Source organism: Thunnus thynnus, chromosome 19 (assembly GCF_963924715.1).
Source record: "Thunnus thynnus chromosome 19, fThuThy2.1, whole genome shotgun sequence".
Lineage (NCBI taxonomy): Eukaryota > Metazoa > Chordata > Actinopteri > Scombriformes > Scombridae > Thunnus > Thunnus thynnus.
In genome coordinates, this window is record NC_089535.1 from 18244399 (window position 1) to 18259416 (window position 15018).

At 41.4% G+C, this 15018-nt stretch overlaps 1 protein-coding gene across 1 annotated transcript in view; it reads right to left on the reverse strand.

Moving 5' to 3' along the window:
• Window positions 1-15018, reverse strand: part of bcr (BCR activator of RhoGEF and GTPase) — a 91248-nt gene that overhangs the window by 30765 nt on the left and 45465 nt on the right. The window contains exons 3-5 of the mRNA XM_067574518.1: window positions 8796-8980; window positions 2707-2811; window positions 1636-1821 (exon numbers count right to left, since the gene is read on the reverse strand). Coding sequence (XP_067430619.1) covers window positions 1636-1821; window positions 2707-2811; window positions 8796-8980 — 476 coding nt within the window. The remainder of the gene's footprint in view (window positions 1-1635; window positions 1822-2706; window positions 2812-8795; window positions 8981-15018) is intronic.

Consider the following 15018-nt stretch of genomic DNA (forward strand, 5'->3'; position numbering starts at 1 on the left):
ACAAAGACAACCAGACTGCAGATTGTGGAGGTTGATAGAAAAAGTGTAAATACAGAGTGTGAGAGAGTAAACCCTTTGTCAGGCTGATGTAATGGTTCAGATCAGACAAAGAAATTAGGTGAAGGTACGGTCACATGGTAGCAACAGTCTAGGTGAATATTCTCTTCATCTCCCAGTTGAAGCTCATATGGCTGAAAAATTCAAGAATGTATTTCCTGTTTTGGCATGAACTCTTGTATGGCTCCGATAGACTTGTAGGTCAAAGTTCACCTCTGTTGAGGGATTTTGCTGGCCATTTCTATATTTTTCTTATTGTCAATAAATCTCATGTGCAGAGCCAAACCAGCAATAAACTGATCCTACTTACAAGTATTGTTTGCGTAACCAAAGGCTGATATATCATATTCCTCTATTAAAAACACATCAGCCGTTTCTAAACAAACTACAGTAACCTTTGCCTTTTGGGGCGAATGAACATGTCACACAGTGCACAGCGATGTGGCTCATTGACGTGTTGTTAATAGTTTTTGGACAACAACGGAGGTCTATAACACAGATATCAGGCTTTGGTTACACAGAAAATACTTGTAAGTAGGATAAGTTCATTGCTGGTTTGGCTCTGCACATGAGATTTGTTGACAATAAGAAAAATATAGAAAATCACAGCCTTATCCTTCAAATTTTGCCCTCCAAATTTGCAAGGTCAGCCAATGGAGAAGTCATTATTCTAGTGGTGTGTTATCACCTTGTTTTGCACATTATTACACAACTAAACTATAAACTGCGGCATTGTTCTCATATACTGCTCATAGTCTGCAATCACTCAATATCTATTTATCACCCACAACATACTTGAGTGACCATACCTTAAGAAAAAACCATAAATGACCTTCTAAACAAACTATTTGATAAAAACATGGATTTTAGTGTGTGTGTGTGCGTGAGAGAGAGAGAGAGGGGGGAAAAGACAGGCCAACAGAGAGAGAGGCTCCTATTTATAGCAGCTTCTTTTGAGACACAAAGCACACAGAGCAGTGATGGCCTCAGCTGCCTGAGGCAGAAAGGCGGCATTGTGAAACACGCCTGCACCTCCCTCTGTGTGCGCGCGCATGTGTGTGTGTGTGTGTGTATGTGTAAATGCGTGTGTGCATTCGAGCATGAGTGAGTCTGAGGGGGAGAAAGAGAGAACAGGGAGAGAGGCGGTGGAAGAGGAGAAGCATTTCGAAGAGAATTAACAACTGATTCATTGTGGGTTAATTGACCCATTGTGAAAATGATTAAGTAGACCCAGTGTACATTTGGCCCTGACATCCTTGGCAGAAACAGATAGAGAGCAAGCGGCTGTTGAGGAGGAAATAGGAAGACAAGCATGATTCAGATTCAATTTATCTAAATTTAAAATGATAAAGAAGGGCATCGATGCAAAAATCAAATCTACATTTTTTTTATTGGTTTATTGAGTTACGTTGAAGGATTCTGCTTCTGAAAGCCTTCCAATTCGAGACACATTACTGTGAATAATGTTGCTCTGGCACAGTAGGGTTGCATTGGGTCGCTGCGTTCACAGACACACACACACACAAAAATCTCAAAACACCCCCAAACCCCTTGACTCATCTCTTTCTTTTTCCTCACCAGTTTCTGGAAGAGATCCCCAACTCTCTGGTGGTGGCTCCACTGCTGGACGCGGGGCAAAAGACCATCGTAGAACTCCTTGTGGACCTCATAGAGCTCAGGCACTTTGAAGAAGATGGTTTCTATCTGGGCCACAGTGAGCACAGGCTGCGACGTTGTAGCTGCAGCCTTCAAAGGCTTCATGGGCTGAGAGGGACGAACAGTGGAGACAACAGGTGTGAAACGTGCTTTGCACTGCGTCTCTGTGTGAACTGTGAGCCAAAATAGTTTAGCATACTGTCGGTTTATATCTTTCAGTGAGAACAGCCACCTGCTTCTGCTGGAAATAAGGCCGATGAGAGCTGTAGGACTGAACCAAAACTGTAAAGTTACAGGCTGTGACACCAAGACAACGAGTTGAAAGACGCTAATATGCTCCGTAGAGCTGAAGGAGCTGCAGTTGAGTAATGAGGGTTTCTCATTATGAGCGACACCTTTCATATTACACATCATTTATTCCACTGATAGTATAAAAATTTGGATTAGGGCAGCTTTACATTAAAGAAGCTTTAAACACAAAAAATTCTTGGGAAATTAAGGGAAATTTAATGTGCAATTATCCTGTAATTTCCACTTTAAGCCGTGGTAGTCACTGTTAAGAAAATGTTACATAGTTTTGCTTTAAATCATTGCTCATACTGGCCTGATACAACCTGGGATATTCCAGGGATAACTACCATGGTAAAAACAGTATGGCAAACCCTCTGAGGGCTGACGAATTTCTATTTCGATATTGTCATATAACTCAACCCACAGATGTTTTATGTCTCTTCCTCTGTTGGAATTTGTTTTTTATTTGGCTTATTTATAACTTATGTATTGTCATCTGTATATTGCACATCAAAATCCAAAAGCCAGTAAAGGATCCATATTGTTAGCATGTTTTATTTTCATTTGTAGATGCATCTGTGGAACCAAATTAAAACAAAGCACTGATACTTGGAAATATACACAAACACATTAATAAGATTCTCCTGTATAATGGGTATAAGTAATGCGTATGTGTGTGTGTGTGTGTGTGTGTGTTCTCACCAGAAGCAGTGCTTCCAGGTGACTGAGGTATGTTTCCTCACTGGCCAAAATCCCAGACAGGACCCACTTCCTCATCTCTAAACCTTTTTCCAGGTCACATTCATTCTGCAAACAAAAAAACAGACAGTCATTAATAAAGTTACATCAATATCCAGCGATACGATATAATGCACACAAATAAATCCAATCTTGTACATGCCTATTCTTTACTTTCACACTGGAAGGCACACAATTAGATTTTTTTTTTAAGAGCATTCAATATCAGCTGGTAAAAGGATCTCTGAGGTACAGCAGCACATGCACCTTCTAGAAATCCTCCCTGGTTAACTCCTCATTCCCTTCAGCCCAGTTAAAGGAGGAGTACGGACATGAAAGAAAACAGAGAGGCAGAGAGAGATTCCTCAGGCTGTCTTGTTTAACCACAAACTCTGAAATAACTCAAACAGGCAGGGTCTCCCATGGGACAAAGGTTGGCGTAAAAATATGTGTGTGTGAGAGACAATGTGCAAGTGCACACACACACACACACACACACACACAGAGCGCTCAGGTTGGGACGTGGAAGCATCCCGTCCCTCTGGCTACGAGGAGGAGGAAAGAGAGAAAACAAGAATAGAAAGAGGGCAGAAAAGGAAGAGTAAAAGATATGACATGATGAAGAGGAGAACAAGATAGAGGGTAGGACTACATTTTTGACAGTCTAGTACAGAAAAATTGGGAGGAAAAAGGAGACGTGATCGAAAATCCTACCCGATACTTGTATCTACATGACGTATGATGTATGTAGGATGAGAGAGGTTTTTGTGAGAGTCACGGTGAGAAAAGACTAAGACTAGCCAGAGGAAGGAGAGAAAGACATTAAGCAAAGAAAAGGTGTATAGATCTAGAAAATAGTAAAATTCCTGGGATTCATTCCTTGCAAGCCATAAGATTCCTGGATCAAGAGCATCTAACAAACCGTTAGACCTCCCCTTGCTGATCAAGAGCCGTTATGTCACGTGTGTATACATTCTATATGGAAATCCTACAGATAGCACACACTAATACTGCCATATATGTTTACACTCCAATCATATGGGTGCTAGGTGTGAAAGGGGCTAAAAGAAGGTCAAGACCAAGTGCACGAGGATGGCAAAGTTATCTGGAGAAAAGCACATTCAGGTCTTGCTGCTGTGACTTCAGCTGAATCAGCCTGCTGGACTTAAGCTACCTGGCTTCACAGACCTCAGTGATACACAGAGGAAATTGTGTGTGTATTCGGGCAGGGGGCAACAGGATAAAATCCATCTGGTAGTCAGGATAAGAGCCAGACAGGGTGTGAATTTAAGTGTATATGTAGCTATATTCCTACAGTTTTGTGTTTATTATTTGTGGTATTTTCTTGAGTCGGATTGCAAATAAATTATTGTTTTAAGGTTTCATCTGTTCATTTTTTTTCCATATCAATTAATCTACGCAGTGTCAGAAAATAGAGAAAAGTCAGCTTCACAATTTCCCAGAGCCCAAGGATACTTCATCAGATTGCCTGTTTCATCCATATAAATGACTTAAACAATTAATGGAATGACAAATAATTTCAGCACTACGTCTGAGTTTCTGTATGTCAAGCCACCTGTAATTCTACATCTACATATCTACACAGCCGAATTCACGTGTGCATAAATATGCATGCTAAAATGATGTACAGTATTCATGTTAGCTGCATTTCAACATGTACAGCGAGTCCTTGGATCTCCGTGGGTGTACATGCATTTATTTAAATGGAGGGGCAAATGGGCCTGAAACCTGTTTCCATGGCCACTGCATAAGCAGATGCTAGCATGGATCTCAGGGGACTGTTATAGCCCAGAAGATTATGAAATGATCCAGAATTATTATGGACTCCATTATCTAGGAGTCCATTATCAGCAGGGTTACCGCAGGGCTAGACGTGCTTTGGTTTGGCTCACATTTCTATTGATTAGCGAATCAGTCGGTGAAAGAAAAACATGATTTAAAAGTGACAAACACATTCGGCTCACGAGAAAGTTCTATTTGATTAACAGCGACTTGACTGCATGTATTGTGAACAGTTAAATGCAGCGCAGGATTTATACGGCGCTGTAAGCGGTTATAGTTCTATTTACAATCAATAACCATTAATCCTTTATGATGGCGGCTCTGTGCTGGTCTGACCAGGTTATGTAATGTAGTGAATGACACAGGTGTCACCAGGATTTACAGACACTATGTTGAACTATGTTGCTCCAGCCTCTCAGCATCTTAGCCATTGACACACAAGGCCGTACTTGTGCAAAAGCTTTGAATGAAGCAAAGATGATTCTATTTATTAAGTTTTTTAGATATGATGTACAGACTACAAGTAGAACATGTCCTCTCTTCTTCATCTGACTGTTTTTCTTGTCTTCTAGAGTTTATGCTTCTGCTGTATATACGTCTTCTCTCTTTTCCTCTTTCAAAGAAAGAGAGACTGAAAAGTCTCTCTTTCTTTGTGTCTCTTTCTTAAGTGAAGGGTAAAGGAAACGATTCTGACAGACATGTATTATGCATCACATAGAGTTGTCTGGGGATCCGCGCTGTATAAAGCATCAGTTTCTATTGAAAAAGCTCTAATTGGTCATTATGTATAGATTCTAAGACAACCAAAAATGGAAAAGTCTTCTCTTGCAAATAAAAAAGTGCAAATAAGAGGGTATTAAAAGTAAATAAGTAATGTAACTATGATATAGGATTGCTCTTAAATGCATTACATTGCATTGTAGCGGCTTTGAATCTGTCTGTCTCCACTGAATTAAAAGGGAAAGCCTGGGGGCAGCAACTGAGCCCCCCTGAATGTTTGTGAATGAATGAAAAATGAATGTAAAGCCTTCAATGAGCTACAAGTATCCGCATGAGCTATATGTCATTACCCCTCACAGAGCATACCCGCTGCTAAGAGAACATGGGAAACACCAGAGTCCATCTGATGCATCAAGAACATTCAAAGCAAATGACAAGAAGGGAACTTGAAACATCCAGCCACATGTTACTGAACTAGCAGGGGGCAGACGGGAGCCATAAAGTGTTTGTTCATCGTTTCAGACCCCAGACGCCTCCCTTAGGATGTACCCACATCTCCAGACATATCATCTTTTATTCATCGCCCTGGCAGCTAATGAGCCCATCTCTGGGTTCAGACTAAAAGGGGTGTCTGCTTTGCATGTTTGGTCATCAGAAAGTATAAATAAAACACATTCTCCCTGCTTAGGGTATATTTGGGTTTGCGTGTCTATATTTTCTGTGCAATAAAAGCTAATATTTTCCTATTAAACCCAAACTTAAACCAATCCTCCTTCTGCTCACACACCCCTTAGCGGTGGCTGTATCTAACATGATTTAGGAATTCTGATTTGCTTCTGATTTGTTTATGCACGGATAATGTTTATAGGGGATGCGGGAGAATCAATACAAACAGTGTTTATTTGACAAGTGCGTAGATGTAGCTCAGGAGGCGCAGATAGAAACGGAGCAGCAGCGACTGTAATAACATTATTCTCCATCTCTGTCTCTCTTTCCCTTTAGAGTGCAGGAGACTGTCAGCTCATATAAACACTCAAGAGGAAAGGAGAGAAGTGAGCGGCAATGCGTGGCCTGTTCCACACTTTATTAACCCTTTTCAATTTTCATTTTTCACATCCTAATCTGTTTAGCATCCTGTTCTGCCATCCCTCGCTTTTCTGAAATGCCTAATGAGATTGCTTCCTATCTCCACGTGTCTGCTGTGTAATGGAGCCGTCTCAGAATTATCCTGTGCTGCAGGAGAAAGACATGCAGCATTACTTCTGGTTATTCAGAATGCACTTCGGCAAGATGTGACTGACACTGACAGAGTCGGTGTTTGCAGCGGTATTCTGGATAACGATGATGTGTATGATGCCACGTCACGCCATGACTATAACTGCAAGGAAACGAGCTATGTTCATTACAGATGTAATGCACTACAACAAGGGAGATTTTAATCTTTCCAAGCCTCATAATCCACTCAAGTTGGCCATCAAGAGATTTAGCCCTGAGTAAGAGAAGAGGCAAACTCTCCCTCAGGTCCGGGCCTAAGGGTGTAATATCAGATAAGATGAGAGAGTGAAGAAATTAGTTATTATGATACAGTATACAGCGGGGAAAAGAAAAATAGGAATTCTGACCAATGGGGTTATGTCATTCCCAATCTCTCTCTCTCTCTCTCTCTCTCTCTCTCTCTCTCTCTCTCTCTCTCTCTCGCTCTCTCTCACACATTTCCTGTCATCTACATCTACCCAAGAAAATTTGGAGGACTTTAGTTTGTCTTGGTTGAGCAAACTTTGCACGGAAAAAGAATCCAATAAAAATAAAGTGAGCTATGGCTGTCCTTGATTGCCCTACAAGTATGTGCCAAGAAATCATACTGTTTTTTGTGAAAGATGTCATCAGTGTTTTTGGCAAAACAGTTCAAAATATTACAACATAGCCCTCATATGTCAGCTGACTTCCAATCAGTAACCCCCCCCCCCCTCTTTTCCCTCTGCAGTGCAGGGAAGAGTCAGATTATAAAGAGAACAAGAGTCACTGTAGAAAATTAAATCAGCAGTATTGCTGATGGTGATGACTCATCACAGTGACATCATAAAACCATCAGCTTCCGCTGAGCCAATCAGAGCCTGTCTGGGCTCTGACTCATCAATTAGAGAAGCAGACTGGGATGTTGTTTGAAGAGGGACTGGCCAAGGGCAAATCAAGGACGATGCTAACTTCATTTTCATGACAGTTATTGAAAGCATGTCTGGCTGCTCGGATGATTTGTTGATGGATATTTGTAGAATGGCTGCATAATATATTTAACTAACCATCAGACGCTGCCTCTGCCAACCCTTAACACACACATATTTACACACACACACACACACATCGTCAGGTTTGCTCAGGGATTCTGACTCTAAATATGAAAGTTTACTCAGCAAATCCCCTTCGATCTCTTCTACGCCAGGAAATCGTGTGTATGTATGCTTTAGAGGAGGCAACCTCAGGCAGGGATGAAAGGGCGTGTGTGCGTACATGCTCCTATATGAGTGTAAATCAGAGAGAGTTCCAAGCTGGCAGGTCAAAGGTTGGATGCAGTCAGGGGACTCATCATTTATTGGCAGAATCAAGCCATCAATCAGATTGACAGGCACTCACTCACCGGCTCAGACAGTGAGCAAAGAACGAGGGGGGCGGCGTCTGCTGATATTGCTTCATGACCACTGATGCGATTACTTCCTCCAAGGGCACACTGGAGAGGGGCAGTATCAGCCTATTACATTCTCCCACGATACCCCTCTATCCTAATGGAACGTATGGCTCTAGCATCTGCTAACTACAAATTCTCACAGTGATGACTAGATCTCCTAAGATACAAATAAATATAAATTGTAGAAAAGAGATGAAAAAAAGAAAGGTAGTCTAAAATAGACTCCATGTTATTTTTGTGTGTGTGTATGTGCGCATGTGCACGTGTGTTTCCTCTCCATGGTAACCTTTGAGGAGCACCAGACGTCATAGATCACTGGGTTTTCTCTCCCCAGACAAGAGAGAAAGAGCGGAGGGTAAGAGGATGAAGGCAGTGATGGGGTGATGGAGGTGATAGGTAATTCTGCCTAATACCCTGGATGAGAAAAAACCAGACTCTTAAGGGGGATGAGTTTCTTCACCGGATGACTGCTTCGGAGGTCATGAGGTAGGAGATATTGTCCTTTATCAATCCTCTCAAATGGCAGATTTGTTTTCTCATCAATTTACAGCTTTTTGATGAGGCGGGATTGCTCTAAGAATAGATTAGCCCACTTCCTGCTCTGTATTCAGGTCAAAGGAAGTATTGGCACCTTTTGCCATAGAGGAGTGATTTCACCCATGTTTCTAGAATTGTATATCCATATGGTGTTATGCTTTGTGTCTCACATTAGTAACAAAAAAAAGACTATTTCATAAGGGAAGTATGACGGAGGATCAAGTGGGCTTCTACAATTTTCACCACTGTTTCAATATATATTTTCTTAAGATAACACCAGCAGTAGGACATTGTGCGACGGCGTACTGACCGACTTGGAGGACTCCAAAGATCCAGAGGAGAGGGTGTCCCGACTGCTGCGGCTTTTGGAGCTGAGGTGCGGCGAAGACGACGGCGAGTCATCAATGTAGGGTAGGATGTCGTGGTGCCTCCGCTGCTCTTCTGCGCGGTCTGCGTCATACCCATACGAGGGAGGGGTCCCGGTAAAATGACCATCTGTGATTGGAGAGAACCAAATGTTAAGTTATCTTTTACACTCTTGGTGTTTCTTCTTTATAAAGACAGTTTGTAGTAAAGAAAGTAAGCATTGATTTGGTGATTTGCAGATCAAAATATGTCTAAAGTCGGGGAAAAGTGACATTTTTTTTAGATGTCTAGCAATTATTTCAACTGCATTTCAATTATTGTATTTCAGCACACTGATGGGATGTGATTCACAGTGAAATCTACTAATATAAATGTAATTGACACAACGGTTACGTGTCACAAGTATTTAAAAAACTCACTTTTCAACCAAATTTAATCCCACTTTCAATGCAGATGTCTAGCTAGACATCGTTTACCTCCAAATGATCAACTTTGTGTTAACTGTGAAGCTTTCTGCCCTGCATTTAGTGTTAATGTAGGAAGGTACACTGCCATTTGGTGTTGCCAAACAATCTCATAACACCATCATTTAATATCTTTTGCAAAAAATAACTTTTGTAAGTTTCAACCTGACCAAAATCCGTTCATATTATTGGTGTCTTTGCAACACACGCTGGGCAGAATTGGTGTCACACATTTGCTGATTGGCCTCATATTCACAGCAGGTTGTCATGTTTTGCTAATTTCCAACACTAATTAATGCAGTTCCAGAAACTAGGGCACACAAAATGAGTTTCCCCCCTGCATCTTTGTTCATGCATTCATACAAAAACATAAAAGCTCTGAGAGGAAGCACTTTGAAAAGGCCCAACTATAAACTGGGTCAAGGTTCAAATGATTTGAACACTGAGAGCAGCATCTCGAGGGAAATTTTCTACAACCTCCTTCGGAACTGCTTCCGAGATGGGCGCTATCACTTTCTCTGTGGGAAAATAACAGTTCAGCCTCCACAAAGTGATTTTGCCTATGGTTATGTGTGCTGCCCTTTACAAGGAGAGGTGGGAGAGACACAAAGAACAAAAAAAAAAAAAAACAAAGGTCAGTGAGCTGGATGCAAACGAACATACGATCTGAATAAGAATGCCTTGTTTTATGATGTCACACTCAGCAAGGAAGCTCCACGTGTGGCTTTGTGTGGTTCCACTGAAAAAATGTTCAGCTTCCAGGAGGAGAGAGTACAGTCAGCGGTTCGGGGAATCTGTAACAGCTGAGGGGAAGACATCATGCATCTCTAAGTGTCACAGAAGACCTTTTGCTCATCTCCTCCCACTCCTCTACATTCAACAGAGTTCTCAGAGAGCTCGTCTGTGCTGACTCAGACTAATAACATGCCACAGCTCTTTCCAGAGTGAAACACAAACACACGCACAGAATACTCTCCAGGCCACACTAAGAAATAAGCATTCTGTAGCTTTAAAAACACATTTAAGTGGCATATATAGTGTTTTTCATTGTGTTTTATGATTTTTTTCTTTTTTTTTTTGGCTTACACCCGCACATACACAGACATATGCTCTTTAAGTCACAGGTCATAAAGTGAGAAAAATAAAAAGAGAGAGAGAAATAAATGGAAAGAACAATGCCAGTGTGTCCAGGGCTCATCTGACCTTCAGCCCACCCACCGCTCGCTCCGTGTACTCGCTGCTGCCTGTGGGCGGGTGCTACCCACTGCGACTGATTCGACTAGCGGCGTCCTGCCAGGCAACATAGAGACTCTGTGTGTGTGTTTGTGTGCAAACAGCCTCTTCCCACAATGCCAAACCTCCCAGCAAACCAAGTTGAGTAGTGTACTACCCATTCTTCATTCATTTTTTGAATTCTCATATGTGCTGCTGCTCTTACTTTGGTAAACCTGCATATATTTTGTTACTTATATATTTTCTAACTCATGTGTTCCTGCTTAATATCTTCTAGTATTGTACGGTAATGGTCGGAAACATGATATTAATTGTGTTAATCCTTCTGTTATTTGTATCCTCCTATAACTGGCAGTGGAATGACCAGATTTCACAGTAATATCATTTAGGTTACTTTTATCTTATTATGCCTGTTAGAATTAAAAGGTTTTTACAGTTTGTTAACAGCACAAACTTCATATAATTCAGAAGAAGAAGAACATGCTAAGCTGATTCACTACTCTAAAAATAATGGGTGTGGATGGGAAAAACACAAAGTGGGAAATGAGTGAGTACCATCCTGGCATGTTACTGTTATTTGGGTTGGGTTTTTTTTTTAGCTGTTTCTCTCCAACACTTGAATAACTGCAGGACTCATTTCAATATTCCTGCCACCTAGCTTTGGAAAAACGTTGTCACTAGAAATGCACTGAGGGGGTGTGTATGCATATATGTACGTGTGTGTGTGTGTGTATGTGTGTGTGTGTGTGTGGAATGCCTCAAGTGTACACACAGCCCTGAGGCCTAGAACATTGAGCATCCAGACAACATTTTCTAGGCCGTAACCACCTCTTGGTTAAAAAGGGGGCACAGGCATAGACCTAAAACCACAATCATGAATAATAATGTGTTGACTGTAGATAGAATGAGGAAACATGAAATGGCAAATGAATCACGGCAGCTCTGACTCTGACTGAACAGAGTGTCTTCTGGGGAATGTAGGCTATGTGTCTCTAGGGTACGAAAGCAACAAGCTAAATAGCTCCAGCTTATCTCCTTTTTACAAATAAAACAAGGCAATCTAGACGTTTTCTTCTATAAACATAGAACAGACTCATAATAAAGTAAAAAGCTATTAATACATCAGATTTGTTTAGACTATGACTATGTATTAGTATGTTACTACCTGTAATATATGTGTGCACATGTGGAGTATATGTGTGTGTGCATAACCTGCAGTTTCCAGTGGAGGAGGGACTGAGCTTTACTAGTCTGTTAATGGGTCACCGTAGCCTGTGGTCATCAAACACTAGGCTACAGTCTGTCCACGTCTGACCTCATCTTGGCCCAGACGCTGCTTCTAACGTCGCCCCGAGTCAGTCTCTCTCTCTCTCTCTCTCTCTCTCTCACGGTCTTTGTCTGGATGAGTCCTGCATCTTTGCATACATCTAACTGCCTTCTATCTTTATCTCTCTCTGTCTCCCTTCTCTTCATTCTCTCCTTCTTGTGAACAGATCGCTTGTGTTTCCGCGGATACACAGCTGGCCTCTTCATCCTCATGCTGCTCACAGATCAGCATCTTCCTCTTCCTGCTTAGCACAACCTCACTCCCCCCCCCCCCTCCTCTCTTGTCTTCTGAACGATTCCCCCTCAGGAAAAGAATAAACTGCAAATATGACAGAAAGGCTAATACATATGCCTGGAGAGCAGGGCAAGTGCACAAACACACACAGAGAACTGCTTTATATTATTCTAAAAAAAAAAAAGAAGAGAAAAACAGTTCGCCCATTGATTTCCTCCTGGAGCTATTGGCAAAATAAAACAACCAAACTCTGCTTCGAACCACAGATATAAAAAAAAAAAAAACCCACACACATACGCAAATATACATGCGCACACACATTCCTGTAAAATGTTTACATGGAAACAGTGTTTGGGAGGGGAACAGGTCTTTTTCCTGCTGCAGGTGGAAACTATAATCACACTGGGAATAGCTGGTGCTCCACTGCCATGGCAACACATGGGTCTTTCCAAAACAGTATCACAGGCAGGGCAGGGGTATCAGGGTATCAGGGTGTCATGTGACACTGGTCTGTTGATGGGACGTCCTGTATAATATAGGGCGTCTTGGGCTTCAAATACTGTACATGGGAGCTGTTTGAAACTGTTGAATCATGACTGCTTTCGTATGCTGCACATGATGCACTGCTGAGGTATTTTTTGGAGCCTGACACATCTGGACAAGAATGGATTGTGCATCTGGGTTTGCTGATTTTTTTTTGCATATAACACTCAAAGAGTCTGATGAGACTGGGGCTGGGTATATCGAACCTCAGTGCTTTTTTGGTACAGTATCAAAACATGTCAGTTAGTTAAAAGCGAAAGTTCCTATTAATCACATGGTTAGATTCATAAGATTCAAGACACCTTATTGCCATTTGCACGGGCACAGGGAACATGAACATTGGAATTATTGTGTAGCTCACTCAGTCAGGTTAAAAAAGAAACAATTTTACAATACTTTTAAAAAATCAAAGTTAAAAAAATGAAAAAAAGAAACTGAGGTGTGTGAGAGAGAGTTGTTTACAGCATTCCAACAATTATTCACAGAGATAATCTTGTTTAATTATACTTTAATCAGATTATTCTTGATTTAAATAATAACTTTAAATTGTATTTTGTTCAGATAAAGCTTGTATGACTACTTCTGTTCAGACAACATTTGAAAACTGTGGCTTCTTTCCTTTAATGAAAGCTCAACATTTTGGAAAATACCCTCATTTGCTTTCTGGTCCATAGTGAGCGGAGACGATCAATACCACTCTCATCCTATAGAGAGGTATCAATCTTCTCACTTCACTCTTGGCAAGAAAGTGAATAAGTCTATTTCCTAAAATGCCAAACTATACTTTTAACTGAAAAAGATGTTTGGTAGAAAAACATTTTTACACTCAAGGTATCAAAAGAAGTAGCTACAGTGTCTTTCCTGTGTTGGTACAGAAACTTGACTGTATCATATTGAACAATGTCTAATTATACCCTGGAGACCTGTGAAAAAAATCTATTCTCTATGTTTGTCTATGTTTGGTGTATAATCTCTATCATTTTAGCCATGTACAGTGGGTTACTTATTGTAATAAGATATCATTTTGAGAAGCCACCCACTCTCTCTTACCCTTTCATTCTCTTTGTCTCATGCTATTCCAAGTTTACTCTCTCTTAAGTCTCATACCTCTCTAATAAGATAGATTTGGACAGTCTTTCCTTTTCTTGCTCTCAGCCATAATGGATACCACATCTACACGCACAGTACTGTTACAGCACAAAAGTGCAACAGCTTAAAAGGATGAATGAGCTAACAATCTATTTGCTTCACTCATGCTCACACATAGGAGGAATTAAAAGGCTTGTCTGAGTTTAATTGAGATAAAGAGAGCTGTGGCCTAAAGACAAAGGAAACAATTGTTGCCTGAAGCCCTTTAACGCTCTGAGTAGCGCCGGAGGAAAGAAGGGGTGTAAGTAAAAAACAAACCGCTGTTAGGACAGAAATAATCATGAAGACTACTACAATAAGAAAGGAAATGATAAGTAACAATGAAGAGCGAGAGGACAGAGACAATGCGACAGACTGAGAGCCATGAAATTGGAGAGAGAGAGAGAGAGAGGGAGTGACTCTCAAAGGGGGCATAAGATATCCTCGATAGTGAGGGCTGCCTCTCCATCCCCCCATCTCGCTTTCCACTCGTCACGACCGTCATAAATCTGCCCCTGCTGCTGAAGCCTTTATTGGCCTGTCATCCAAACACTGCCAATATAACCCCACCTCTGGCTCTTTCTCTCTAACACACACACACACACACACACAATTACAAATACATTCACACACTTACCTTAATGTCCCACCCAGCCTCATAGGATCCTAATGTTACTCTACAACATTACAGCCCTCTTTCTTTAGCTATCTGTTGAGAGGAGTAATCAGAGATCGAACGGTGTGTATTAATCTGATTCGTGTAGCCTACAGTGTGCCAGTAAGGCTTATTGAAGAGGCCAGGTCTGGATCCTGGAGATAAATAAGATGAAATTTTCATTACTGCCCCTCTAAAATGGTGTCAAATATATATGCAGTACTGTACTGTAAACTATGATGGAAATGAGGAAAAGAGGAAGAGAGGGCACCCTTTCCCTTGAGTTTCTCCATCGCCTGAATATCCAATTTAGAGACAATTTAGCACAGAGGGAGAGGGGGGCTGGTAGATGAGTGGAAGTGGAAAGCTGTGAAAATTAAAGTGAAGCCTTAGCTACAGCATTGCTGGGGGGGTGGGAGTGGGGGGGGGGGGGGGGGGGGGACAGACATGCCGTCAAATGAACTTGAACACAGCGTTTCTGTGGTAATCCCCCTCGCAACTGCACAGGCACTTGACAGCAGTTAATTTGATAAATGTCGGTATCTTGTCATTAGAGGCAGACGTAGTGCCATAAATTGCATGG